Source organism: Pristis pectinata, chromosome 35 (genome assembly GCF_009764475.1).
Source record: "Pristis pectinata isolate sPriPec2 chromosome 35, sPriPec2.1.pri, whole genome shotgun sequence".
NCBI lineage: Eukaryota > Metazoa > Chordata > Chondrichthyes > Rhinopristiformes > Pristidae > Pristis > Pristis pectinata.
The window spans coordinates 1,848,488-1,872,398 of NC_067439.1; the positions used below are offsets into that span (position 1 = coordinate 1,848,488).

The following is a 23,911-nucleotide window of genomic DNA, read 5'->3' on the forward strand; positions in this document are numbered from 1 at the left end:
GGAGCTTGGCGGGTCAGGCAGCATCTGTGGAGGCAGAGGGACGGTCAATGTTTCAGGTCAGGGCTGTTGTGTCTCCTCTGATCCTTGACTCCCCTGTAAACCAAAGATCTGTCCAGCTCTGTTGTGAATATATCCAGTGCTGCGGCCTCCACCGCCTTGTGGGGGAGAGGAGAGAATTCCAAAGGTGCACCACCCTCAAAAAAAAAATTCCATCCCTCCCCTTCCTTCTGAAATGGCCACCTCTTATTCTGAAAGTATTGCCCCCTCTTGTAGATACCCCCATCAGGGGAACCGTTCTCTCAACCCACTCTGTCACCTCCCACCCCCCCCCCCCCCCCCAGATCTCCAGAAAATTGCTTTTCTTTCTTAAACTCCAAAGTCAGCCCCTCCATGGGGTTCGATGGGGTAGATGTGGAGTTGGTTTCCGGTGCCTGAGGACGGGTGAAGAGGAATTTCTCCTCTGAGGATGCAGAGTCTTTAGAACCCTCTCCCCAAGGTCTGAGGAGGCTCTGTCACTGAGTGTACTCCAACAGACATCCGTAGGTTTTTAGTTATCGAGGAATAAGGGGTAAATGCAGGAACAGTGGTGCTGAGGTAAGATACCAGCCACTATCTCAGTGAAAGACAAAAGGGACACGAGGGGCCCAATGGCCACTGCTGTTTCTTGTGTTCATTCCAGGAATCGATTTAATGGACCTTTGAGCTGCCTCCAGTGCTAGTGTGTCCCAGGCCAAATGGGGCAAAAGCTGTGTGTATTCTCAGCTTTGGTCTCACCAACACCTTGGACAGTCCCCGTCTTTATGCTCAGTCACCTTTTGCAAGGCAGGATCACTAATAATTGGGCAAGGTTCAACTCGAAACCCATTGTCTTGTTGCCTTCTGTGCTGACTCACTGTGGAATGTCACAGCTGTTCAACTTGATGTGCCACACCAGTCCCGAGCCCGTTTTTTTTTGCCAACCCTTTGTAACGGGGATCGCCAGATACCAAGCAGAAGTAGGGTCACTTCTACAAGAACGTTCACAAATGCCGTTCAGATTTTAAACAAAAGTAACGAGGTCAGTGCTGAGCCCCAGGGGTTGGGGGTGTGGAGGTGCAGAGCTGGGGGAGGCGGGGTGGTGTACGTGGGGAGAGACGGTTCATTCACCAGGCATATGCAGGAGGTAGTGATCAAACAAGGCTGTGTGTGTGTGTGTGTGTGTGTGTGTGTGTGTGTGTGGTGTGAGGGCAGGTTCCCACATTTCCTTTCCACATCCGAACTCCCCTGTTGGATTTCAACTATCTGCAGAATCCTCTGGTCCCTTGGTAGCCACGGAGACACCAAAGCATGTGACGGAAAGCTCGGTCAGGCGGACCAGTCTTAAGGAGGAGCTTGAGGAGGATCAGAAGTGGCAGGGTTCAGGGAGGGAAATCCAGAGCTCAGGTGTTGATGTTGTGAGGCAATTAAAGCAGGGGGCCAGAAATGGTGCATAGAGATCTGAGGGAGTGGGGCTGGAGGGGGTTGCAGAGATAGGGAAGTGTGTAGGGGGAGGGGGTTACAGAGACGGGGAGGGGTGTAGGGGCCGGAGGGGGTTACAGAGACAGGGAGGGGTGCAGGAGCTGGAGGGGGTTACAGAGACAGGGAGGGGTGCAGGGGCCGGAGGGGGTTACAGAGACAGGGAGGGGTGCAGGAGCTGGAGGGGGTTACAGAGACGGGGGTGGGGGGGGTCTACCAACCTCCAGGGTGAGAGTACCCTGTGTTTTATCTTGTCCCTGTCGCTGTCTCTGCCCACCTCCCCCTCCCCCCTCCCCTGGCTGGGCTCTCCCCCCACCCCCTTGCCGACACTGCTGACTCCTTTGTGTTGCATGTTACAGCAGGAACAGAAGCAGCAGCAGCTTTACCAGGCAGCCCTGAAACTGCAGCAGGAGCGAGGTTTGAACCAGCCGCCACCCCACAGCTTAGCGCCCACCGTCACCACCAGCAGCGTGCCCGCCTCCGTCATCGTCAGCAGTAGCGTGGGGCTGGCACCCGCGGGACCCCCCGACTCCAAGGGACAAACGGTGCTGCCCTCAATGCCGGGCACTCACTTCCAGCAGGCTCTGGCTGGTCAGGTAGTCCAACCACCCGTCCCCCTCCCTGTCCCTCACTCTCTGACGCTTCTACTAATAAACCTCCTGCTTTCGGTTTCCGGGGGCTGCAAAAAAAAAAACACTAACTGCACAAAATAAATAATCTTTTTATTAAATTGTTGGTTGGACCCCGGGTGGAGGATTGGGTTTGGGTTTCAACGATGTTCAGGGTGGAATGTGTCCCACTGAGTCATCCCACACTGGCTCTGGGTGAGGGAGTGTAGGGACCTGGAGAAATTGGGGTTGCTCTCCTCACAATGCAGAACATTGACAGGAGATTTGATGGTTCAAAATCAGGAGGAGTTTTTTTTTAAAGAACAAACGAGGAGAAAGGGTTTCTCATGGCTGCAACCAGGAAAAGTGAATTGAGGGTCTCTTGTGAGGAATAAAATGCTCCTCAAAACTCGATAGCTGGGTGAGGGGGAATTTTCAGGAGAATGGACAAGGTACAGGGCAGGATAGGCATTGAATACAAGAGCTGGGATATGTTACAGCTTTACAGGACGTTGGTGAGACCACACCTGGAATACTGTGTGCAGTTGTGATCACCGTGTATTAAGAAGAATGTGATTAAACTGGAGCAAGTGCAGCAAAGATTCACAAGCACGTTGCCAGAACTGGAGAGACTGGACAGGCTGTGAGTTTTCCCTGGAGCGTAGGAGGTTGGAGGATGACCTTATTGAGGTGTATAAAATCATGAGGGGCTTGGATAAGGTGGATGGTCACTGTCTTTTTCCCAGCATAGAGGCTAAAACTAGAGGGCATCGGTTTAAGGTGAGAGCAGAAAGATTTAAAGGGGACCCGAGGGACAAATTTTTCACACACAGGGTGATGAAGGAAGTGGTGGAGGCGGGTACAATTACAATGCTTAAAAGACTTTCAGACAGGTTTGTGGGTAGGAAGGTTTATGAGGGATATGGGACTAGTTCAGGAAGGCACCTTAGTCGACATGGACATTGGGCCAAAGGGTCTGTTTCCGTGCTATGACTTTGACTCTATGGTGGGTGTTCAATGGTTGGTGTAGACTCGATGGGCTGAGGGTCCTGTGTCCGTGCCCTACAATGCTAACTGAGTGTCAGGGTGGTTGGGAAGGGACAGAGATCAAACACTGGGGTGTACCTCCAATTCAAGCTAGGAAAAAATGGCAAAAAGACCAAGTTGGAGGCTTTCTCTCTGAATGCACACAGCATTCATCATACAATAAAAGGGCACGGACAGTAGCCACTGTGGAGGTAAATGTTGTAAAGTGATGAAGGTTGGGAATTAAATATTCCAGGATCTATTTGGAAGACCTAGGCAAAATGGAAAAGGATCATGACAAAGAATGGGGGGAAATGTCAGGGGGGAGGGAATGGTAGCTCTGAAAATTACTTGGTACATTCAGTTTGAGGGCTAAGAAACACCAAGAAACATTGGTGGGAGTTGTCTATAAACGGCAAGCAGGAGGGCAGTATAGAGATATTTGCAACGAGGGTAATACAGCAGTTATGGGGGACTTAAATTTCCCAGTGTACAAGTGGATTTATATTAGCTTTATAATACAGAGGATTGATTCCTGGGGTGTATATGAGATGGTTTTCTAGATCAGTATATTGAGGACCCAGCATAGAATAGTGGATTTTAGGTCTAGTATTGCACAATTTAAAAACAAGAGATTGATTGGGTGGTTAAGGGTGTGTTACAGACCTGTGACCATATTATAAATTTTATATAAAGATTGAACCAAATCACTTTCAATTTGAAACCAGGGCTTCAATCAAAACCAAGGGAACTATGAAGATATGAATTGAGTTGGTTTTGGTAAATGGGAAACTGCATCAGAAGAAATTGTATTAATCCAGCAATAGTTAACATGAAAAGAATCAGTACAAAGTTTATAACAAATCTGTAACCCCCTCAAGGTACAAAAACCCAAACAGCAAAAGTGGGCCCTCCATGACTAAGGAGAAACTAAAGATAAATAGCTCAAAGGGGAAGCTTGTGATGTTTGCCAAAAAGAGCAGACAGCCTGAGGGTTGGGACATTTCAGAATTCTGCAAAAGAGAAGGAGAGTAATCCTGTGAGAGACCTAAAAAGATTGTAAAAGATTCCTTAGATAAGTAAAATTAACAGATTAACAAATGTTAATGTGAGTCCCTGAGACTGAGACAGACAGGAGAAATTGTACTGGGGAATATAAACACTTACCTGTCGTCACAGAAGACCCCAAAACTCCCAGAGATGCTGGTAAACAACAGGTCTAAAGTGAATAAGGAGATGTAAGAGATTAGCATTAGATTTCTAAAGAAGTACGAGAGTAATAATTTGGGCTGGAATCCAATAATCCCCAGGGTCAGATGTCTGACATCCCAAGATTTCGAAGGAGGTGGCTGTGGAGCTGGTCGATTCACTGGATGTTGTCTTCCAACATTTCGTAGACACTAGAACAGTTCCTTGAGACTGGTTGTAAATCACTTAACAAACGAGGGAGAAGGAAAATAGGGAACTGGGGACCAGTTAGCCTGACATCAGCAGTGGAGAAAATGCTGGAAACTATTATTAAGGAAGTGGTAACGAGACACTTAGAAAATAATAGTTGGTTAGTCAACATGGGTTACTGAAATTATTTCTGAGGTATCTCTCAGATTTTTTGTGAGGTTTTAACAAGCAAGACAGATGAGGGCAAACCAGTGAATGTGGTGTATTTGTTCTTTAAGTGGGCCTTTGATAAAGTATTGCACTAAGTTATTAAACAAACATACGCGTAGGATTGGAGGTAAAGTACTGGCTTGGATTGCGGATTAGTTAATGGGCAGAAACTAGAGTAGGAATAAGTAGGTTGTCTTTAGGTTAGGAGGCTGTGACACATGGTGTGCCACAGGGATTGGTGCCAGGGCCCCAAATCTATATTGGTGGTTGGAAGCGGGGATTAAGTATAGTATATCCAAGTTTGCTGATGGCTTGGCAGTGTGGATTGTGAGGAGGATACAGAGATTTTAGGGAGATGTAGGCAAGCTAAGTGAATCGGTGAAGAAATGACAGATGGAATTGAATGTGGAAGTATGAGGTTATCCACTTTGGGGGGGCGGGGGGGGGGATAGGAAAGTCAAGTTTTGTTTTTCGATGTTGAGAGACTGGTAAGGTGTTGGTGTTCATGAATCACCAGAAGTTAACATGCAGATAGACCAAGCAACTAGGAAGGTAAATGGCACGTTGACCTTCATTGCAAGAGAATTTAAGTATAAGCGTAAAGACATTGGGAAAATACGGTGAGAATATTGTGTTCAAGTCTGGACTCACATCTGAGGAAGGATATACATTCCATAGAGGGAGGGCAATTCATCGGATTGATTTCTGGGAGGGGGACAATCAGAGGAGAGGTTAGGCAGAGACTATACTCGTGAGTTTGGAAGAATGCAAAATTCTTGTTGAAATGTACAAGATTATCAGGGTCTTGACAGGGTGGATGCACGGATGGTGCTTCCCCTGGCTGGAGAGTCTAGAACAAGGGATCACAGTCTCAAAACAAGTGGTTGGCCATTCTGGACAGAGAGCAGAGGAAATGTCTTCACCCCAAGGGAAGCGAGTCCTTGGAATCTTGTATCAAAGAGGGTCATAGAAGCTTGGTCACTGACAGAGATTGATAGATTTTTAGATACGAAAGGATTTGAGCAAGATGAGGTTAGCGCAGGGAAAGTGTCCCTGAGATAAAAATCGACAAGGATGGCTAAGCACATATGAAGGCCAAAGAGCCCACTCCATCTGATTGTGAGGTTTTTTTTAAGTAAGAAGTAGTTGTGATCTGGGACCGGCTGCCTGTAAGGGCAGTGGAAGCAGATTCATGGAGGACTTCCAAAAGGGAATTGGACAAATGACGTGAGGGAAGGACAGGATAGGTTAGGCCAAACTGGAGAGGAAATAGTTGGCACGGACAGGGACTGGATGGCCCCAATGATACAGTGTGATCCAGTGAAAATGTTGCACTGACGTAGAGTTTCTTGTTGTGGAAAGTGGGAGTTTCATCTTTGGGTGGAAGCAAGTCCTTGTGACATTGGTGGAGAGGAATTTGGTGATAAATGCAGTCTGTGCTTTGTCCCTTCCCACCTACCTTGGGAGGTTTAAGCAGGAGGTTGCAGAGACTGGCAGTGCCATAGCCCAAGCCTCAGTGATCTTGAGATCAGGGGATGGGACGTGAACCACGGTTGTCCAAGGCCCCTGGGAAATCTTGCACCAGCCTGTGTGGCCAGAAATGGCAACGAGAGCCCATCGAAGCTGGTGTGTTTGTGGCATGTAATGGACAGGTGTGGTTCACACCAACCACATGTCATTTCTCCCCCCCCCCCCCCCCCCCCCCCCCCCACCGCCTGTACCCCACACTTCTAGCACCCCACCTCCTCCAGGTGGCCTTTCTATCTACACTCTTGCTTCTGGCTTAAAGCTGCTGTTTACTCTGTCTTACTTCAACCCTGGCTCCTTGCACTGTGTAATGTTGGCTTTATATCTGAGGGAGATTGTGTGTGTGTGTGTGTGTGTGTGTGTGTGTGTGTGTGTGTATGGGCAAAACACCCACAGAATGCAACAAGGTCCAAGGACTTGATGCCATGTTCCCTTCCCACCAGTGGACCGCAGAGTGAGCCAATCCCAGCCGGGACAATCAGTTGGCAGTAGCTCAAATGAATGAACCTGGTCTTCCATCCTGGATGGCTCATCCCTCGAGACTGAATCCCCACCGAGCTCATTGCTCTGGCCGGGTTCCTGGGATTGACCAGCACCCTGGTGGGCTCCTGCTGTGTGAAATGTGTACATGGTTCACTTGATTTTCATCCTGTGGTGTGGAAGTTCCAACAGTAGGATCTGTGTGTTCTGCAAGTCACAACGAGACTCCACCATCTGATTAACAAACTTTTATTTTATCAGGATCTCTGACTTCCCGACAGCCATGGAAATTTGCACGGCACTTCTATTTTATTCTGAGTTTGATTTTTTTTCCACTGAGCAACACCGTGTATGTACATAGCACCCAGAACATAACTGAACATCCCACTGGAACAGTACTACATAAAATTTGACTTTGAGCCACACAGTACTAGGGTGGGGTTGTTGCTAGAGGGGCAGTGAGTGTAGGGCTCGGGCAGCTGAAGGAACAATTACCAGTCGTGGACCAATGTCAGGGTGATTACAAGGTCAGGGTGATTACGAGGCCGGAGTTTGAAGCAAGGAGATAATTTGACACTTAAGGGGCTGGAGGAGATTGTGGCGATGGAAAGATTTGTAAACCAAGTGTGAGAATCCTTAAACGTTTGTTCCTTAACTGGGAGCAGACGTAACTAAGGTATGACCTAGCCTTTAAGTGTCTGATGCGACAGCGTAGAAGGAGCTTCACTCTGTCTAACCTCCGTTGCCCTCCCCTGAGAGTGCATGATGGGGCACAGGGATGGAGATTACTTTATTCATTGCACAAGCAGCCTTGCTTTGATCAACAGAAAACTGTTGCTTTTATAATGGTTAAGTAAAGTAACATTTGGACAGATACGTGGGCAGCAAAGGTTTAGAAGGATATGGGTCAAACACGGGCAGATGGGACTAGCTCAAGTAGGCCACTCGGTCAGCATGGACATTGGGGCTGAAGGGCCTGTTTCCGTGCTGTATGGCTCTAGATCTAGTAGCTGCCTTTTGGAAGGAGTAAATGTCTGAAGTTCTGGGTGCTGTGTACGTGCAGGAAATGTATGGACCCGCCCCCAAAAGGCATGGAGTTTGAGCTTGGTGTTTGAGTGGTGACCTGATGTTCTCAGCGGGAGGGGGTGGCAGGGACGGGGTGGGTGGGAGGTGGTTCTGTGGGACGGGAGGTTCCACCACTACCTACTTGTGTCTGCTTCCTCCAGCAGATGGGCGCGGGGCAACAGAAGACAGCCCTGCAGCAGGGCACGCCAACGTCACAGTCGCCTGTGCCCCAAGCCCCGCCGAGCGACAGCCAGCTCCACATCCAGATGCCGTCTCCGCACCAGTCACGGCCTCCCTCGCAGCCACAGCCCCTGTCGCGGCCACCGTCCCGCCCCCAGAGCCGTCCCTCCTCCCAGCCCCAGGCACTGTCCCGGCCCCCCTCCGAGCCCCTGTCCCGCTCCTGCACCCCGTCCCAGCTGCCCCTGCAGCCCCTCTACGTCATCCAGACCCAGCTGCAGACTTCACCCCACGGGAGCTCCCAGGCACCCCACCCCATGAGACCCCCCTCCCAGCCGCACCTGCAGATGCAGTTCCAGAGTGCCCCTGCCCAGCCCCCACCCCAGGCTGAGCCCCAGCTCACCCCCCCGGCCCCTGCCCAGAGCCAGGCCGAAGCCCAGACCCCACCCCACCTCCTGCCCCCCTCCACCGCCCCCTCGCAGACCCCCAGTGACCCCCTGCCCACCCAGCCCCCCCACATGCAGCTGCAGCTCCATTGCCAGCCACACCCGCAGGCTCCCCTGCAGCCCGTCTACCAGACCCTCACCCTGACGGCGGAGCAGCAGCAGAGGTTCCAGATGGTGACCAGCCAACTGCAGACCATGTCGGCCATTGCCAACCCCACCCAGCAGCACAAGACCATCATGGAGAAGCTTCAGCAGGTGAGGGTCTCCTTGCAGTCACTGGGGGTCTGGGTGAACGGGGACCCGTTGGGCTGGAGTCAGGCCAAGTGGTGAAAGCCAGCATGGTAGGTCAACGTTGGAACTGCTCTTCACCTTCCTCGATGACTTGTGGTGGCAGGTGAAACCATCAGTCCACGTGAAGCCACCAAGACTTCCTGGGCTTGGTCTCCCCACCTTCCTGTCCCAGGTTTTATTGCTCATTTGGGTTGGGGAGGAGCCTCTGGCATCATCGGCAAGGACAGCCTCTGTGGTGCGTCCAGAGTGGCCTCGGGTCAGTGGTGGTGAGCCGTCTCCTGGGGAAGGTGCTCCCGCGGTGCTGTTGGGGAGGGAGTTCCAGGAGCGACCCAGCAGCGAGGAAGGAGCAGTGACACATTTCCAATTCAGGATGGAGTGTGGCTTTCCGGGGAGTCTGCTGGAGAAGGTCTTTCCCTACATCTGGTGCCCTTACCCTTGAATGCTCTGCTTCCTTGTTTAAAGGAATGTCCACTGACCCTCGCTGCTTTGTCCCCACCTCCTCCCCGCCGCCCTCCCCACCTCCTCCCCGCCGCCCTCCCCACCTCCTCCCCGCCGCCCTCCCCACCTCCTCCCCGCCGCCCTCCCCTCCTCCTCCCCGCCGCCCTCCCCTCCTCCTCCCCGCCGCCCTCCCCTCCTCCTCCCCGCCGCCCTCCCCTCCTCCTCCCCGCCGCCCTCCCCTCCTCCTCCCCGCCGCCCTCCCCTCCTCCTCCCCGCCGCCCTCCCCACCTCCTCCCCCCCGCCCTCCCCACCTCACCTTGCTCCATTCTCCTATCCCTCCAGGTAAAGATCGTTTAACTGTGTACCACTTCACAGCCAAGCTCACTCGTAGTTAATTACGGTCCACTGCACTTTCAAATTCATCAAAGCCAAAACTAAGGCAATTTATAGGACATTTACTGGTGTCCTCTTGGGAGAAGGTGTGGGTGACCGAGTTAAGAGACCATAAAAATGTTGGTCATCAATAAATTGCACAGGAAATTTATGCACAGCTTGGAATTGATGCTTCTTGTTCCTTGCATTAGATTTAGGGAAAACCAAGTGAGTGTAAGAGGTTGTACTACAGTTCATAAGAACAAAGTGCTGGGAAAACTCAGCAGGTCAGGCAGCATCTATGGGAAGAGGAACGTTTTGTGTCTGTGTGCTTTGTTCTGACAAAGATCGCTGAACCGAAACATTGACTGGTTCTCACTCCACAGCTGCTGCCTAACCTGAGTATTTCAAGCACTCTTTGTTTTTATTTCAGATTTCCAGCATCTGCAGGTTTTGATTTCCATCCACAAACTGTTAGACGGCAGTGGGTGGAAGGGTGTGAAACAGGAGCATGGTCCAGCTGGGCTGAATGGTCTGTGTTAGGGCTGTCTGTTCTGTGCGATGATTACCGACAAAAGTCACAGCGATGCACCTTGTTTCAACAGATGCAGCACAACATAATTCTTCAAGCCAAGCCCTCTGGCACCAGCCAAGGTGTGCCTGGTGTGAGCCAGCTCAGCAGTCAGGCCTCCACGATGCTGATTGGCAGCCAAGTGCAGTCCTCGAGCCTGCAGGCACAGACTCACACCACCTCAGCCGGGCTGAAGTCACAGCCCCCAGGAGGGGGACAGGCAGCTCTGGCCACACTTCTGCAGCAGACGTCCGTCCTCATGAAGGCTTCCTCAGCAGGTGCGTTATGTTGGGGGGGAGGGGGGGGAGCTGGTTGTTTCGAGAGCAAGAGAGGTATCCTGTATGAGTTTTGCATTCATATTGCACTTTCCCCATCCCTTTCAGCACATCCCAAAGCACTCTACAGCCATGAAGCAAAATGGTGTTAGGTTGTGCAAGATTCCAGGAAGAGCAGGGTGATGAAGATCAGAGATGGTTTCGTCCAGTAGTGTTGATGGAGAAACGTTAGCCCCAGGATTCCTGGAGGAATTTCCTCAGGAATGATACCACGGGGCCTTCTGCCTTCACCCAAGAGGGAGGTCTAAGCCAAAGAAATACTTTACCTCTGGCAATGTGGCAGTCCCTCAGTACTGCATCAGAGCTGTAGTCTGGATTCTTGAGTTCAAGTCTCTGGAGTGAGACTTCAGCTCTTCTGAGGTGACGGTATCACCCGCAGAGGAATGGGAACAAAATCGAGAATCACAGCTACTCAGGCAGTGAGGAAGTCTCTTCTGTCTGTAATAACCTGGTTGTATTCCCTGATGTTTCAGTTTCTCATTGCCATGGGCGCACATACCCAGGATATCGATGCCATGAAAAGTAGCTCTTTGCAGCAACAGCAGAGTATATTACAAACCTGACAAACACAAGTTAACATAAATCGACATAACTTGCACATAATTACATAATAACTTGCATAAACACTCAGCAGGTCAGGCAGTGTCTGTGGAGAGAGAAACAGCGTTAATGTCTCAGGTTGAAGGCTCTTTGTCAAAACTGGGAAGAGAGAAAGTTAGTTTTCGGATACAGAGAAGGTAGAGGGATGGATAGGATGAAGAGGCACTCTGAGGGTGGGGCCAGGGTTGCCATGGAGATAAGCTGTTGACTAAGCCATCTGGTTGATATGTTAATGGGTAGAGAGAGAGAAATACCCAGCAGGTCAGGCGGTGCTACAGACAGATGTCCCGCAGCAGAACCGACCACGTCTGATACAGGCACAGAACGCCGGTTACCTTGAGTGCTTGAATTTGGTGTGGAGTCCAAAAGGCTGCAGTACAAGTACACACAGTACACAGACAGAAGATGAGGCGTAGATGAGTACACAGACACAAGTACACACAGACAGAAGATGAGGCGTAGTAATGGAGTCAGAGTCATTCAGCACGGGTCTTGTCTTCAGGCTTGTGGTGGGTCTCGTTATAACAGTGCAGGAGAGTGTGGTTGTAGTTGGAGCTGCAGTGGGGTAGCTGCTTTACATGCAGTAATACAGCTAATAGAGCAGTGAGGCAGGTTCGATCCAGACCTCCGGTGCTGTCTGTGTGGAGTTTGCACATTCTCCCTGCAGCCATGTGGGTTTCCCCTGGGTGCTCCAGTTTCCTCCCACATCCCAACTGCATACAGGTTGGTAGTTAATTGGCCACTGTAAGGTTCCTCTAGTGCTGAGGGGAATGTGGAAAGAACAGGGAATGCTCTGTGAGCTGGCAGAGACTTGATGGGCTGAATGGCATAAGGAAATATGGAACATATGCTGCCCAGTAACTGACTTTATTCTTCTGCTTCACTAAGCCATGTTGCACTTATTTTGTCAGGTACCACAACCACAACACGGTCTCCAGACAGCAAAGTCATCTCAGGGACAGCGTCTGGAGCCCCCTGCCACCTACAGCAAGGAACAACAGTCCCCCTGCAGATGAAGCCTGTCGCACAGCACCAGATTCAGCCCTCACTACAGGTAGGCAATCCTCCGTGCTTCCTGCCACACACACCTTCAGCCAGAGGGCGGTGAGTCTGTGGAACTGACTGCCGCAGACAGCTGTGGAGGCCAAGTCATTGGGTGCATTTAAAGCGGAGGTCGATAGCTTCATGATTAGTGTCAAAGTTTATGGGGGGAAGGCAGGAGAATGGGGCTGAGAGGGAAAAATAAATCAGCCATGATCGAATGGCAGAGCAGACTCGATGGGCCGAATGGCCTAATTCTGCTCCTATGTCTTATGGTCTTACTGCAGCTTATCCATTCCCCACACTTCAGGGCACAAGAGGCTGGGATTTCTTTCTGAAGTGTGCCGATGGGTCTGCAGATGAAAGTGCTGCCTGTGGAAGTCCCCGCCAGTTAATCTGGGGGAGGGTTAGTCCTTTTTGCTCCTTCAGTGGCTCCCTTGACTGATGGTTGTGGCACTGGGGTGTCAGCCTGGACTCCAGGCTCAACTCCAGGAGCATACTAGGCAGACCCTACACCATCTGCAGACGAGGTGGGGAGGGGCTGTGGGCAGGAACCATCACCATTATAAACCTCGAGAAACAAAGGACGGCAGATGCTGGAATCCAGGTGAAAAACACGCTGATGCTGGAGGAACTCAGCAGGCCAGGCAGCATCCGTGGAGAAAAGCAGGCGGCCAACGTTTCAGGTCAGGACCCTTCTTCAGGACTGAAGATAGGAAAAGGGGGAAGCCCGATATATAGGAGGGAAAAGCAGAGCAGTGATAGGTGGACAAAAGAGGGGAGGTGGGCACAGGGTGGTGATAGGTAGATGCAGGTAAGAGATAGTGATGGGCAGGTACAGGGGAGGAGGGGAGAGCAGATCCACTGGGGGATGGGTCACAGGTGGGGGGAGAGAGGAAATAAAAGGTAGAAAAAGAGATGGGCTAGGAAAGGGAAGAGAAGAAATGGTGGGGAGGTTTGTGGGGAAGGGGGGTGGGGATTACTTAAAGTGGGAGGTTATAAACCTCGTTTGATTTGCATGTTTATAAAAGTGATTTTGGGTGCCGTCACTGATCTGATGCCATGCAGTTCTCAATTCCTTCTGCAGATGTTCCTGTCCCATTGGTGACTTGATGCCCTTGTTGTTCTTGGTCTTTTACAGACGAAACCCGGAGTGATCAGTTCAATCTCGGGTCTGAACATGAGCTTGTCCAAAGGGCCGATCCAGATCCAACTTCTGGGGAAAGGACTAACGCAGCTGATGCCTGCTGGTTCAGTGCCTGCTCACCAGGTTTGTCACTCTTGGTCAACTGGTTCTTGAGCCAGTCAGGGACCAATGGAAGATTTACCTCCCCAAAGGATGTTGGTGAACCAAAAGGGGTTTTGTGAATAACCAGTAGATCCCATTACCCTTGCTTAGTCCATCCACTGATTCCAGATTGTTTAGGTACGGATGGTTCTGCTGTAACATGTTTCCATAGCACAAATTGGTTATAACACGAGGACGGATTAGGGAACACTGTTTGCATTACACGAACCACATTGGTTATAGAGTGATTGGGGAAACCTGTTTAAATCTGTGCTTTGAAGGCAACAACAGCGATTTCAACTCTCTATAATGTGAGGTTTCTTAGGAAGGACTGTGTTATAGCAGATCTACCTGTACCACCCAGCTGTGTGGTGGGATTCGAACTGTGTCTCCATGTCACTGGTGCAGCTCTGTGGATTGGTGGAACCAGACCTTGACCACTATGCTACCACTCCGTGGATCTCGGCTCACTTGACAGGCTGGGAACTTGCTCCCTTTCCACAGGGGTCTGTATTTTCAGGGAGCAGCGGAGGCAGAGTCTGTCTGTTCCTGACCTTGGAGCTGGAAGGAGCTGTGAGCCCAAGATACAACCATTTCACATCTTGCCTCATGGGGACAGGAATCGTTGTGCTCGTCCTGTGTCTCATCCCCTCCCCCACCTGATCCCGGTATTCCTCAATTCCCTCTGCGCCCAAATATCCACCAATTTCAGCCTCGAGTATCCTGAATGCCCCCAGCCCATGGAGGGGGCAGATTCCCAAAAGTGCCCTACTATTTGGGTGAGAAAACCTCTCGTCTCAGTCCCTTTACCCTAGTCCCCCTCTAGTCCTGAGGTTTACCCCTCCAGCTGTTGCACGAGACTCTGAGGAGGGACTTGCTGACCTAAAGCATTGACCCAGACCAGAGATCAGGCCAGGAACTGGACGCTGGCAACCCGGGACTGTTCCCCTGGAGCTGATACTCGCTGTGCAGTAACTTCAGATCCTGACTGTTCGCTGCTCCCTGTCATCTCCCTGGGAATTCCCTCTGCTGAGGATTATTGGAAGTGGTCGGGTATTGAACTGTTTGTTTTGCTTCGCAGATGGAGAGCAAGTTGGGAGGACTGAAGACGCCAGCATCTCTGCAGCCAGCAAAGGAATCTGTGTAAGTGGTCCCTCAGCTCCGCAAACTACAGCCAGTCAGCAGAAACCACATAAATCTCCTGCATCCCGATTGGTCCCACGGCTCTTGAATCGAGTCCTCCTGGCACTGTGTACTTGTACAAAGTTTCCTTGGACTTTGTTTAGGAAAACAGCATCCAGTCTGTGTGGTGCACCTTGAGAGTGGAGTGGTTCAGGGGTTAAAGAATTGCATTATGAGAGTGGTGCAGGACTGGGGTTGAATTCTGTCCTGTTCAGCAGAAAGTGGGGAACGAGTCAAAGTGTTCAACGTTTTATCAGGGAGAGGGAGAGGAGACATTTCCTCTGCTGGCCATTTGGGATCGATTCTTCACACATGACTGATGGGACCTTTCTCCCTCTCGTCTCCTCTCCACCTGAAACCGAAATGGGGTCATTTGGAGATTTGAAAATTGAGAGCAGTTGGGTTTATTCAGTGGGGATTAAAGCAGCTGAACTCTGAAAGTCTGTGACCAGTGGATCAGTGCTGGGACCCTTGTTTGTGATGTACATTAACGACTGGGATGTGAATATAGGAAGCTTGATTAGTAAGTTTGTAGATGGTATGAAAGTTGGTGGTGTGGACAGTGAGGAAGATTGTTTAAGGCTACAACAGGATATAGATCAGTTGAATGAAGTGTTGGTAGAAACATGTACAATAAATGATAGGGCAGTAAGGAAAACTGACCTTGGGGTTCAAGTCCATAGCTCCCTGAAAGTGGCAACACAGGTCAATAGGGTGGTGAAGAAGCCCTTCATAGGTCAGGGCATAGAACATAAAAGTTGGGACATTATGTTTCAACTTTACAACTTGGAGCACTGTGTGCAGTTCTGGTCACCACACTACAGGGAGGATATGATTGCGCTGGAGAGAGTGCAGAGGAGATTCACCAGGGTGTTGCCTAGATTGGAGGATGTGTTATTGGACACGCTGGGCTTGTTTTCCCCGGAGCGAAGGAGGCTGAGGGGTGACCTGGTGGAGGTGTACAAAATTATAAGAGGTGTTACTGAGGTAGATTGTCAGAATCTTTTTCCCATAGTAAAGGTATCAAAAACAAGAGGCCACAGGTTGAAGGTGTGAGGAAGGAGTTTTAAAGGAGATCTGTGGGGGAAGTTTTTTTCGACAGAGAGTGGTTAATATCTGGAATGTGCTGCCAGAGGAGGTGGAATCGGATACGATCACTCTGGTCAAGGGGCATTTAGAAAGGCACTTAAATGGGCAAGGAATAGAGGGATACGGTCCTAATGAGGGCAAATGGGATTGGTGTAAATGGGCAAAAGGGTCAGCATGGACATGATGGGCCGAAGGGCCTGTTTCTGTGCTGTACAACTGTGTCTAAATGGAGAATGGGCTGGTAAGAAAGTATTTGAGGGGTTGAATGGACTCTTGTTATACCAGAGTGGCTTGACTTGGTTACCATAGAAAGAGGCCACTTGGTCCCCCTGCTCTGTGCCAGCATTTTTGCCCCCTGCCAGTGTTTCTGCCACACCGGCTCCTCCCATCCCTCTGTCTTTCTTTTTCCCCCAACCCCCCCTTCCTTCTTCCTCACAATCCCCCAATCCTGGGGCAAGATATCCCTCAGAATTCCCTGATAGATTCATTATGGTCTTGTATTAAGTCTCCCATTCCTGTTCTGCTGCGTGTCCTAAAGCAATGTTGCTGTGCCCTCCTCACAGGCTCTTGGACCGACTGCGCATGGATCAGGATGCAGTTCTCCAACCGGACTACAAGTCCCCCTTCCGATCTTACCAGGACATGGTCCACAGGCTTCTGCCGTACCACCTGTACCAGGGAACGTTACCCTCTGCAGAAGAGCACAGGAAAGGTAATGGTCACGGAGCTCGTGCTTTCCTCTCTCCTGGCACCCTGGGGTAGAGCTTTTGGTCCAAGTGTGGAGCTGCTCCCTCTGCACCCTGCCACTGGGAGCTTCCCTTGTTCTGTCCCTTGTGCGTTACAGCAGATACGTTGGGTGCGTTTTCAGACCGACAGGCCGTGGCCAGTGGATCAGTGCTGAGACCCCACTGTCTATGATACATATCAGTGACTTGGAGGAAGGAAGTGAATTGAGGATAGCCAAATTTGCAGATGATGCAAAAACAGGTGGGAAGGCAAGTTATGAGGAGGGCGCAGACGGTTTACTGAGAGATGTTGATAGGTGGGCAAAACGTTGGCGAATGGATTTTGATGAGGGTAATTGAGTTAATTTCAGAAGGGAGCAGTGTGGTTTAAATGAAGGAAAATTGCAACAAGCTGGAATACGAATTTGGGTCCTTGTGCATGAAACTCAAAGCTGACACATGCGTGTAGCAGGGTCGTGGGGAAGCTGGTGGAACGTTGGCCTTGGAGTTGGAGTGTAAAAGTGTACAGCTGTATAAGGCATTGGTGAGACCACGTCTGGAATGATTTTGATTCCGCCCCCCTTTTAAGGAAAAGTATTATTTTCTTGAAGTCCGTTTGGGGAACGGTTTCAATTGGATGATTTCCAGGAATGGAGGGATTGTCCTACAAGGAAAGGTTGGGACTCTCCTCGTAGATGAATAAGAGGTGGTCTCATTGAAGCATAAAATTCTTGGTGGGGGGGGGGGGGGGGGCTGGACGGAAAATGTTGAGAGGGTGTTTCCTCTTGTGGGATGTCCAGAACCAAAGGACATGGTCTCTGAATAATCCCAGTTAAGAATGAGATATGGTAGAATTTCTTCTCTGAGGATTGCGAGTGGTCTTCCCCCAAAGTCCTGTGGGGACAGAGCTCGGTCTATCCAAGTCTGAGATGGATAGCCATCTCATCAGGGTCATGGGGAAAGAGGAGGAGGAGGAGGAGGATGGACAAGAAATTGTGGATCAGCTGTAATCCTACTGATATGGAGAGGGTTCAAGGGGCTCAGTGACCTTCTCGTGGTCCTTGTGCTCCAGTGGTGGAGGCTGGGACACTAGCCCAAAACAAAATGCATTAATTATATTTATTGTTATCAAGTGATGTGTTTGCTTCTTTGTCTTTCAGTGGACGAGGAGTTTGAGGCAGTCTCGACACAGTTATTAAAACGTACCCAGGCCATGCTGCACAAATACAGAATGCTGCTGTTCGAGGAGGCCAGGGTAACCCTTTCTACTTTTGCCTTGTGTGAGCCCCCTCTGGCAGTGATGGGGCACCCTGTTTGGAGTATGGAGATGTTCCCTTCCTTTACTGGGGAGGGGATGGGAGGCAATTAGGTGTCCCATTTGATCTTTCAACCTCCTGGGAACTGCGTTGAAATCCAGACCAGACTAATTAAGTGGACATCGAAGTGGGTTCAGGTCAGTGTCAACCTGGTTCCGAACGGAAGCAACCACGGCTGTGATTTGGTGCGTTCACTGTTGGTGGTTGCAGTGTAACTGGTGCGGAGGATGAAGATCCACCAGGGGTTCCTCAGACTTAAAGACACCCTTGTAACTTGAGACCCGGGCTTGGTAACCGGACTGGGAGCAGAATTGAGAGCTATTGCTGATGGTTACCAGGGAGGAGATGATCAAAGAGGAATGATCAATAAATTGACAGTGGACTCTCTGTTCGATACAATGACAGGATAGACAGGGGCGGTGGGAAATCCCAGAACATTGTCATGAGCAACTGAAGAATCAAGGTGACAAAGCAAATGTGTTGTCTGATGAGGGTAAGAAGACTGGACTTGTGCTTGAAGAGTAGTGCAGAATGTCCCAGAGCTTTCGCAACCAATGAAGTGTAATCTCAGTGTGTCGATGGCTGGCTTACGCACAGCAAGCTCACACAAGCAGAGAACCTACTTCAGCGATGTTAGTTGAGGGATTCATATTTTCCATGGGGTTCCAGAAAGATCCCTCCTGCTCCTCAAAACACTTCCTTGGGAATTTGTGTCTCACCTGGAAGAGAAGGCCTCATTACCACACTGGAGCATCAGCCTAGATTCCTGTTCTAGGGTGGGACTTGGGCAAGGTCTAATGGCTCAGAGCTGATGGTGTCTGGGACTCTGCTAGAATTCCTTCCTCAAACATCTCAGCCTTGTCACTTTTGGGACATTGCTGGTGTTGACTGTTGAATTTCTTGACATTTCCTCGTATAACAGATTCCCAAACTTGCCGAGTGTGTGAGTGTCCAGGGTATTGGAGCTGATGGTTACTGGGCAGAGATCTGTGCGATCTGCCAGACCGCTGCTCCTGAACATCCTGCTGCTGGGTACAGAGCGAGTGGGTTAACGGGGCTGGTGAAGGGTCAGTGGGGCTAAAGGCACAGCAGTCGGAGTTGGTCATGTGGCCTCGGGCTCCAGCATTCAGGACCAGGACAGCAGCTTGGGAGAGCTTGCATTTGCTCTTCCGTACGCTTGCTGTTACTGATCTCGGTGTAAACGCAGTCCTTGCGTTGCTCCAGGAACAGACAGTGTGTGAGGGGGGACGGGGTAAAATGACACGTACTCCTGGCCAGTCTGTTTCTGAAAACCAAATCGAGGATGAGCAGCTGCCCTTGAGGGGTCGGGAGGGATCGGGTTGTGAAGTCTGGAAGAATCGGAGGGTATCTATTCCAAGCCGAGGGGTTGTCAAGGTATTTTTACCTGAGCTGAAGAAGCTGAGAGTCAGGGGCAGGCCAGTTAGGACTGAGGGGAGGAGAAATTCCTCCTTGGAGGACCGATCACCCCCACCTGATTGCAGCACTATCTCTGTGGATGGTGAGGTGGGTGGGGGTGGTGGTGGTGGTGTCTATTGAGCGAGAATATGAAATCCAGTTGTAATCTAGAACCCTGGTTACTGGGACAAAATGGAGGGAAGGCTGAAGCCGGAAATGTTTGCATGAAATGTGTTTCAGAAGGCGAGGGCTTTGCACCGAGCTGCAGTCCAGAGGGTGCAGCCGGTGATTGCTGTACAGCAGTGAACGGGTGTCTTTCTGAATTTCCAGAGGCTGAGTCCCTCGGCGGAGATGGTGATGATTGACAGGATGTTCATCCAGGAAGAGAAAACCTCCCTGTCCACGGACAAACAGCTGGCGAAGGAGAAACCTGGTAAGATGTGTAACGATGGCAGTTCCTGCCCCTCCAAAGGTGTCTCGTGTGTTTTGGCAGCCGTCATGTTCTGTCACCTCCTCCCTTCAACCCAACCTGACCCCACGGTGGACGCACTCCTTGCTAGTGTTTTGACTGCTCTGGAAAATCCCAGAGCAGGGGCCGTGCACTGAAAGGATCTCGGTGGTGGCTTCTGTCATCCTCTGGGAAGCAGTGGTGCCCCTCTGGTTCCAGATGTTGAGACTAGACTCAAGCTGTCCACTTCACGGGGGGGGGGGGCAGCCATCTCATTGCTGATTGTGGTGTCCCGTGCACTGGTCGAAGTAGGACTATTTGATGTGTTCAAGCTTCAGATAAAACTCTGCATGTTGTCCCTACCATTTTCTCCAAGGGTTAATCCAGTTCTCCTTTGAAAGTTCCCATTGGGTGGTAGAATCTTTGGCCCAACTTGTCCGTGCTGGCTGTGAGACCTATCTGCTAAGGTCATTTACACACTGTAATTTCTCTGCCTCTATTACCTCCTCTGGCAGCATGTTCTGTGCAGAAAAAGTCACCCCTCAGATCTTCTTTAAATTCCTCCCCCCTCACTGTAAATCTATGCCCTCTGTAGTTTTAGACTTCCCCCTGCCTGAGGAAAAGACTCTGACCACTTACCTTATCTGTGCCCCTCATAATATTATAAACTTCTACAAGGTCACCCCTCAGTCCCTAGCGCTCCAGTGAGGACGGTGTATTGTACAGCCACAAAATGACGTCCCAACTCCTGCACTCAATACCCTGTCCGCCAAGGCAAGCATACAAAATAACTCCTTCAGTAACCTATCCATCTGTATGGCTACTTTCAGAAAACGGTGAACTTGCACCCCAAGGTCTCTCTGTTCGTTAACACTAAGGTCCCTGCCATTTACAGTACATGTCCTGCCAACACCTGCCATCCCAAAATCCATTTCCTCACACTTGCCTGGATTAAACTCCATCTGCCACCACTCTGCCCAATTTTCTAGCTGATCAAGGTCCCTCTGTATCCTTAGACAACCTACGACTCCATCGGTTTTCGTATCTATATGTTTAATATGATTGAATCCATTTCCAAGTGGCGAGTCCCAGACTGCAGCTTGCTGCTTTAAAGGACTCTCATCTCCCCCTCTGGTTCATTTTTAAAGATGACTTATGTAAAGCTTTTAAGAAGCTGAACATGAAGTTTGCACTTAGGATGATTACCCTCATGTCCTGGAGTATAAAATGAATTAGTGTGGAACACTTATCTTTCATTTACCAGAACACAATGAGATACAGCTCTTTGTCTTGACAACTGGTAGATAGAAACACATGACAAGTGTCGGCATCCGTGAAATGAAAGAGCAAGCTTGTGTCGGGTGGGCAGTGAAGGAGACATATTTTTATAGAGCAGCCTTAACGTGGTAATACATCCCAGGGTGCTTTGAGCAGCTTCATCAAAGTTAGGGGCATCGGAAACCTTCTTAGAGGTATAAATTCATGAAGGGCATAGACAGGGTGAATGCACACAGCCTTTTTCCCATTGAAAGGGAATCAAAAACTAGAGGGTGTAGGGTTAAGGTGAGAGGGGAGAGATTTAAAAGGGACCTGAGGGGCAACTTCTTCACACAAGAGGGTGGTGGGGATGTGGAACGAGCTGCCAGAGGAAGTGGTCGAGGCAGGTACAAGAACAATTTTTCAAAGACACTTGGACAGGTCCATGGATAGGAAAGGTTTAGAGGGATATGGGCCAAATGTGGACAAATGGGACTGGCTTAGATGGGCATTTTGGTCAGCATGGACCAGTTGGGCCGAAGGGCCTGTTTCTGTGGTGTATGGTACTCTGACTGCAGCTTAAGGGGTTTATTAGAGAAGTGGGCAGAAAGGTTTAACGAGGGAAACTAAATCCTGTCACAGGAAATATTTCTCTCATTCTCCAATGAGATGGAAGTTCAGTTCAGCGGTCTTGATGGGTCTCAGTTCCACCCCGTTCCCCCACATTTCCTGTGACCTATTCTCTCTCATGACCATCAACTCCTCCCCTGATTCTCCTGCCACACGCTGGGGACAATACATAGCGGTCGGTTAACCCACCGACCCGCACGTCTTTGGGATGTGGGAGGAAACTGGAGCACCCGGGGAAACCCACGCAGTCACAGGGAGAACGTGCAAACTCCGCGCAGTACTAGAGAGCAGGATAGAGCTGGAATTGTGAACAGCACTGTGCAGACTAGGTTATGTTAGCAGAAGGGTTGTGGGGCTGGAGATGGTTACGGGGGGGGGGGGGGGGGGGCGGCGAGGGGGGTGGAATTGGAACTGATTATTATTGTCACTTGTACCATGAAAAACGTGTCTTGCACACCGTCCATACACATCAATTCATTACACAGTGCATCGGGGTAGTACAGGGTAAAACAACACAGAATGCAGAGTGTGACAGCTACAGAGAAGGTGCAGTGCAGGTAGCCAATAGGTGCAAGGTCATAACAAGGTAGATTGTGAAGTCGAGTCCATCTTATCGTACTAGGGAACCATTAAATAGTCTTATAACAGCGGGATAGAAGCTGTCCTTGAGCCTGGGGGTACGTGCTTTCAGGCTTTTGTATCTTCTGCTCGATGGGAGGGGGGAGAAGAGAGAATGTCCGGGGTGGGAGGATTACGTTGGTTGCTTTCCCGAGGTAGAGGGAGCTGGTGTCCGTGACGCGCTGGGCTATGTCTACAACTCTCTGCAGTTCCTTGCGGTCCCGGGCAGAGCAGTTACCGTACCAAGCCGTGATGCGTCCAGATAGGATGCTTTCTATGGTACATCGATAAAAATTGGTGAGAGTCAGAGGGGACATGCTGAATTTCTTTAGCCTCCTGAGGAAGTAGAGGCACTGGTGAGATTTCTTCACCGTGGCGTCTCCATGGTTGGACCAGGACAGGCTGTTGGTAATGTTCACTTGTGGGAACTTGAAGCTGTCAACCCTAGAGACGGCTGGAGATGGTTACAGAGGGGTAGGAGGGAATATCGTGGAGGGAGACAGAAGTGAGTTGGGAGGGAAATGGAGGTGGGGGGAGGTTTTTAAAAAAAAATATATAGATTGTCTGAAGTGTAACTGCTTGCCTCTTCTCTCTCTCGCCCTCCCCATAGATGAATATGTGGCCTCCTCATCCAGATCCCACAGCCTTACTACCTCTCCTCCACCCCCCCCCTCCACCAGCTCGGCATCACTGGAAACCCCCCGACTTCCCTCCGTGCAGACGGCGACGCCCAACCACCCCACCAAGCTGGTGATTAAACACGCGGGGGGCTCTCCCTCGGTGTCGTGGGCCCGGGCCCTGCCCGCACAGGACAGCGAGGATGACACCCTCCACACCCGCAGCCGCCCGCCGCCCATGAAGACATATGAGGCGCGGAGCCGCATCGGCTTGAAGCTGAAGATCAAGCAGGAGGCGGGGCTGAGCAAGGTGGTGCACAACACCGCACTGGACCCCGTGCACCAGGTGCCCGGCTCGGTGATCAGGAGCACCGAGGGCCCAGGGGTCACCAGCACCCGCCAGATGAATGGCAGCCTGGACCACCCCAGCCCGTCACCCACCGAGAGCCAGCCCCCCGCCCCCGCCAACTACTGCCGGTTCCCCTCCAGGAAGACCCACCGGGAGGGTGGGGCGTCCCTCCCAGCTGACCGGACTGCTGCTGACCCCTCGCTGGCGGGGCCCCTCAAGCCTGAGGAGGGCAGGAGGGAGGGCTTGCCCAAGTGCGAGGCGGCGTCCAGGGGGGTCATTGCCAGCTGCAAGTCGGTGGGGAGCCCGAAGCCGAGGACTGGCCGAGGCGGCAGGCTGGAGGACGGCAAGAAAGCCCGGACGCACCCTCCCCCTCCGCCTCCCAAGTCGGAGGAGCCCCCTGGGGGGAAGGGAGGCGACAACACCGGAGGGCTGGCCAGAGAGCTGTCGGACGTCGAGAGTGAGTTGGTGCGCGGCATTCTCAAAGCCGACCCTCCAGACGGGTCCTGGGAGTTGGCGCTCCCGCCTCCCAAGAGGACCAAGTCGGAATCGTTCGACATGGACAATGCCAGCTTCTCCAGCGACAGCCCACAAGACGACACCTTAACCGAACATTTGCAGAGTGCCATCGACAGCATCCTGAACTTGCGGCAGCCGCAGTCCGCCCTCGCTCAGAACCCTGTGTCGTCTCCGTACAACTCCTCAGAGATGAACTCCTCTCCCTTCTCCCCAACTCCACATTCGGACAGCTACCTTGCACCCAATCGCAATGGAGGCCTTGGAGCTAGGACTTACACTAGATGACTCTGCTTGTTCGACTAGTACTCGTTTCCATTGCTGGTACGTCAGTTGTGCTGTGTCGAGCACAATGCAGCGCATTAAAGAGATGGTATCCCTTTA

The 23,911-nt window shown here is 51.0% G+C and overlaps 1 protein-coding gene across 6 annotated transcripts in view; it reads left to right on the forward strand.

Annotated features, from left to right (window-relative positions):
- Positions 1-23,911, forward strand: part of LOC127586289 (BRD4-interacting chromatin-remodeling complex-associated protein-like) — an 89,412-nt gene extending 65,501 nt beyond the window's left edge. For 2 of the 6 annotated variants that reach the window (XM_052044098.1, XM_052044099.1), the window contains exons 7-16: positions 1,854-2,090; positions 7,970-8,686; positions 10,138-10,381; positions 11,950-12,092; positions 13,221-13,349; positions 14,449-14,510; positions 16,202-16,350; positions 17,524-17,618; positions 19,426-19,528; positions 22,659-23,911. In XM_052044098.1, the coding sequence (XP_051900058.1) occupies positions 1,854-2,090; positions 7,970-8,686; positions 10,138-10,381; positions 11,950-12,092; positions 13,221-13,349; positions 14,449-14,510; positions 16,202-16,350; positions 17,524-17,618; positions 19,426-19,528; positions 22,659-23,815 (3,036 nt within the window). In that variant the 3' untranslated portion in view covers positions 23,816-23,911. The remainder of the gene's footprint in view (positions 1-1,853; positions 2,091-7,969; positions 8,687-10,137; positions 10,382-11,949; positions 12,093-13,220; positions 13,350-14,448; positions 14,511-16,201; positions 16,351-17,523; positions 17,619-19,425; positions 19,529-22,658) is intronic. The other 4 variants (XM_052044101.1, XM_052044100.1, XM_052044102.1 and 1 more) reach the window with 4 other exon arrangements.